At 31.9% G+C, this 4573-nt stretch overlaps 1 protein-coding gene across 1 annotated transcript in view; it reads left to right on the forward strand.

The window, feature by feature from the left end:
• Nucleotides 1–4573, forward strand: part of LOC108689079 (ankyrin repeat and death domain-containing protein 1A-like) — a 26416-nt gene that overhangs the window by 12729 nt on the left and 9114 nt on the right. The window contains exons 2-6 of the mRNA XM_018195683.1: nucleotides 897–1113; nucleotides 2589–2692; nucleotides 2821–2919; nucleotides 3274–3372; nucleotides 4046–4252. Of these exons, the coding sequence (XP_018051172.1) occupies nucleotides 1005–1113; nucleotides 2589–2692; nucleotides 2821–2919; nucleotides 3274–3372; nucleotides 4046–4252 (618 nt within the window). The 5' untranslated portion in view covers nucleotides 897–1004. The remainder of the gene's footprint in view (nucleotides 1–896; nucleotides 1114–2588; nucleotides 2693–2820; nucleotides 2920–3273; nucleotides 3373–4045; nucleotides 4253–4573) is intronic.

Consider the following 4573-nt stretch of genomic DNA (forward strand, 5'->3'; position numbering starts at 1 on the left):
TTTCTCATTTTTTCATATTAAATCTTTAATATATTTTTGTATTAAATTTTAATGTTAATTAATATACAAATTACATTATTGAGAAGCAATATAAAATGTCTTAATATATTCGGAAACATATTACAATTGATCGTAATGCTGGCTAATTTGAAATATTAAAATGTATGTAAATACATCTCTCACATTTAGTATAATAATATTTCTGATATAATTACGAAAATTAGAATTCGCAAATGAATTAATTATCATTCATAAATTATACATATATATTGTACTCTGCTAACCAAACTTCCAAATATATTACAATCGCATGAATAGTAAATTGTAATAACAGATTTCACCGTGATAAAACACGAAAATTCGAAATACGACAAATGGAAATGTAGAACGAGAAAGCTCGTGATTAATTTGTCATTTATATATTCCGACGGCTACAAACTGTAATTGCACAAGATATATGCAAGTTTTAATAGACTGTATCCAATTCCATAATAAGCGCTCAGAATATGTTTGATAATTGATGGACATAATTAACACCTACAGTACTGATAAGCTAACGGAATATAAATGTTGGTATTTTAATTTATCTTTTAAATAAATCGAAAAAAACAAACGTCATTAAGTATATATCTACCATGTAATATTTTATGTCATTTAAATATATATTTCAAGCAACATTTTTAATTATATTTTATTCTCCTCAATGCAATTATACCTCCAAAATTTACGTAATCCGAATATATCACTACATTAACTTCCTTTTTTTTTTTTATTTAGAAACTCACTTCAGCAATTCACTGTAAAGACTTTGATCTCTTTTGAACTAATTTCTTCTAATTTCAGCTATGATTTTTATGATACATTTCGTCACTCACCGTAGCTTTTTGGCATTTTAGGTCATTGATAATTAATAGTAGAGTTTCAACTTAGGCGTATTAACGTCACACGATTAAGAAGCCGCGGCACCAATGACAATGCTAGGCTCAGAACAACGGCAGTGAAAGATGGTGGACAAAGAAGAGCTGAGAATAACGAAGGCGAAGGCCCCACCACCACCGCTGAATCTCAGTGAAGCGATCGAGGATGAAGTGCTGAACCAAAAGACTGCTAGAAGTGAGTAAAGTACCGCATTTGCCTCATATAAAATGTGTTACGAAGCGTGCAAAGCTGTCTCGATAATCCTAAGTAAAAATGTGAATATATGAGAAGTGAAAAATGAAATTCACGTTCTCCATTTCCCAAGATTTACGGAAAAACCGGAAAAACCACTCATATGTTTAAAATACTGAATTTCTTTTAATTAATTGATTCTTTCACAATTTTCGCTTTCCTCAAATAAAACAAATTTTTTGTTTTTACGATGCAATACTATATAATAATTTATTATATCATCAAAACAGTAGAGGACTTTATTATAAATGAAATAAATATACAAATATATTTATATATTTATTGTTTGATAAACTCCTTAATGCAGAAATGATAATTGTAATATATAATATTATACGAACTTCATTTTAATCACTTTCTTAAGTACACAGATAAGATAAAGATAATTTCTTGAAAGCCGTGTGTGTATTTTTCTCCGCCATGCTTGGTCCGTTTATTTAAAAAAAAAAGCAAGAGAAAAAGAAAGAAAGAGAGAAATTAATAAATATATTTTTGCGTAATTATAAAATTGTTTGCACATTTTTCTGCTTTGCTTTTGTAAACTATACAGTCTATTGACGTGCAGTCGCGTGGAAATAAAAAGATATTTAATTTGCATCGGACATTCGCGAAATCAACCATTCAACTAATTAACGACACAATACACACTCCCGTATTTCATCCCCATTTTTCTTCATTTTACTTCAATTGCATATACGATCGATATCTGTGCGAATCGAAATTTTCCACAAAAACAATGTGCGCTAGGTAACAACAGCAGTGCTACTACGTAACTGTCAAAAATTAAAATAAAAAACCGCAACGCGCACAAACGAATTAATTGAATCCGTATTATTTCGCGTTTCTCGTTTAAGATCTATACTTTCACAAAAACCATTACAAAGTTGAAAAATTAATCCACATACATCTATATTGTATAAAAAATACGATTCAATATATTTTACAAAACCAATATAAAAAAAGTTAAAAAATAGAGAGAGAGAGAGAGAGAGAGAGAGAGAGAGAGATTTATATTACATAGGTATAGAAAAAGTAGTTTGACGTATTTCATAAAAAAAACATTATAAAGAGATCAAAAAACGTTAAGCTGGAAAAGTCAGTTGATGTATTTTTTTTTATATAAAGATTAAAATAAAATTATTTTATAATAATTTTATCTCAAAAATTGATATATTGGATTGTCCGGAAAGTTCATGCCGATTTTGAAGGAAAATTGAAACGCAGAAGATTTAAATTTTTAATTTCATTTATTAAATTTAAATCTTTTGCGGCAGGAATTTTCCGGACAATCCAATAATATTGCAAAATAATTCTTATACTTTAATTATGCAATTATATAAAGGCATTACATTTTATAAATATTATTATGTACATGAATACACATTATTTATTTTACACCTTTTTCTCCATTATGTCAGTTCTTAAAAATGATCTTCTTCTACACGAGGCTGTGATAAAGAACGAAGCGGACACTGTTCGTAAAGTACTTAAGGAGACTGTCGACGTAGATTCCAGAAATAATGTAAGTCATTAAAAACACTTCAAAGAAAAATACACAGAATGCTATTCAATTTAACGTCTACTTTATTTTTGAATTTTTAATTTAGTGTCATTAAGCGCTTCTAATATTATTATTAAAATCTCTCTTAGTATGGTCGCGCTCCGATTCATTGGGCAGCATCTAGAGGAAACACAGAAATTATTGAAATGTTAATACAAGCCAAGTGCGATATCGAAGCGAGAGATAAGGTATGGTATATTTTTTCTTTTTTTTTTTAATTAATCTGTTAAAAAGAGGGAGCGATAGGGTTCACTAAATAACTGTAAATTGAGACAATAAAATAAAATATAAATTCATTCCTCGTAAAAAAGAAAAACTTTTACACGCAAAAATAAAGAGTCTTTAAATTTAATATCGTTGAGTGCTTCCACATAGAAAATTAATGTAAACGTAGGATCTGATAAATGGCTCCTTTTATTACACATTATATGTTAATACATTTTTGGAACGACACTTCTTTCGGAATTTACTCTAGACGACGACCGACTTGATGAAATTCTTCGTCGGACATTAATTTCCCGACTGTTCATTTCTCTTTCAAGTATGGAATGCGACCCTTGCATATGGCCGCCCAGCACGGTCACCGAGATGCGGTGAAGATGCTGATCAATGCTGGAGCAAATGTATCCGCGGTTAACAAGGTAATCGTCCTTTGACAATCGCTTCATTAAACATTTCATATGAAAGTAAATTCAAGCTTTCCCTTGAGATGAAATTTTGGAATGACACTTCGTAAGTGTCGCGATTCTACGAAATTTGTTAAGCATATACGAAACTTGCGCGAAATATTTCGAAAATAATCGCGTGAAGAAAACTTTATTTAGATAACGAGGAAACTTAGTTCAAATAATTTTCAAAAAATATTATCCAACGAAAATTTGCAGAACATGCTGTGCAGGATTAAATCATATGTTAAATTGGAGTTTATTGATCGCGGATATTGTAGAAAAAGGAAATATTGAAACAGAAATCTCACGGAGGTTGTGAAAAAAAGTGAAATAAGTCGCCGGGAAACCGCGGCGGAGTTGAAATCAATAATGTGTCAATATTGATATTGGCATCGGTCTTAAATAATAGGCGAGCGCTTTCATCATGCCCTCTCGGCGCGTCGTATATAGCATTTTATCACGCACGTGCCGATACGAAGAAAATGAGAGACTGAATTATAAGAGAACGGACACACACGAAGGCAACAACGATCCATATTTTTCTTTGCGAATTGAGACAACATTACGGTGTAAAAATCGCAAATTCGCCTTCGCGAAAGTTCTTCTTTTATAACAGCATAAAAATTATTTTTTTCTTTCTGTTTAGAAACAACACACTCTTTTAATGTGCGGCGCTCGTGGCAGCAACGTCGCCGTAGTGGAGTACTTGGCGGATGCAGTGGAATCGTTAAACGGTGAGGCAACTGACTCCACCGGGGCGACTGCTCTTCATCATGCAGCCATCACCGGACATCCGGCGGTAATCACAGCGCTTGCAAACATCCCGCGGATCGTGCTGGACACCACGGACAAGGTAAGCGAAAATATTCCCTCATTTTAGTATATCACTTCTACATGAACACGCTGGTACATTCGCATTACATTTCGCAGAATAAACAATTTAGATATGTAGGAGATTCTTTTTATTCCATCTCTTTCTAACAGAAAATCATATTATTTCGTTGATTTCTGCAGAAACCACGGAAACAAGCTTTCAAAAATTTTACTGTATAAAGATATCGAAGATTCTACGCGACATTAAAAAAACTCAAGAAATCACGGTAACTGCTTCGATAGATTGTATTGTTACTAAACACACACACACACACACACACACACACACACACACACACAC

The sequence above is a fragment of the Atta colombica genome, unplaced genomic scaffold, assembly GCF_001594045.1.
Source record: "Atta colombica isolate Treedump-2 unplaced genomic scaffold, Acol1.0 scaffold254, whole genome shotgun sequence".
In the NCBI taxonomy this organism is placed as follows: domain Eukaryota; kingdom Metazoa; phylum Arthropoda; class Insecta; order Hymenoptera; family Formicidae; genus Atta; species Atta colombica.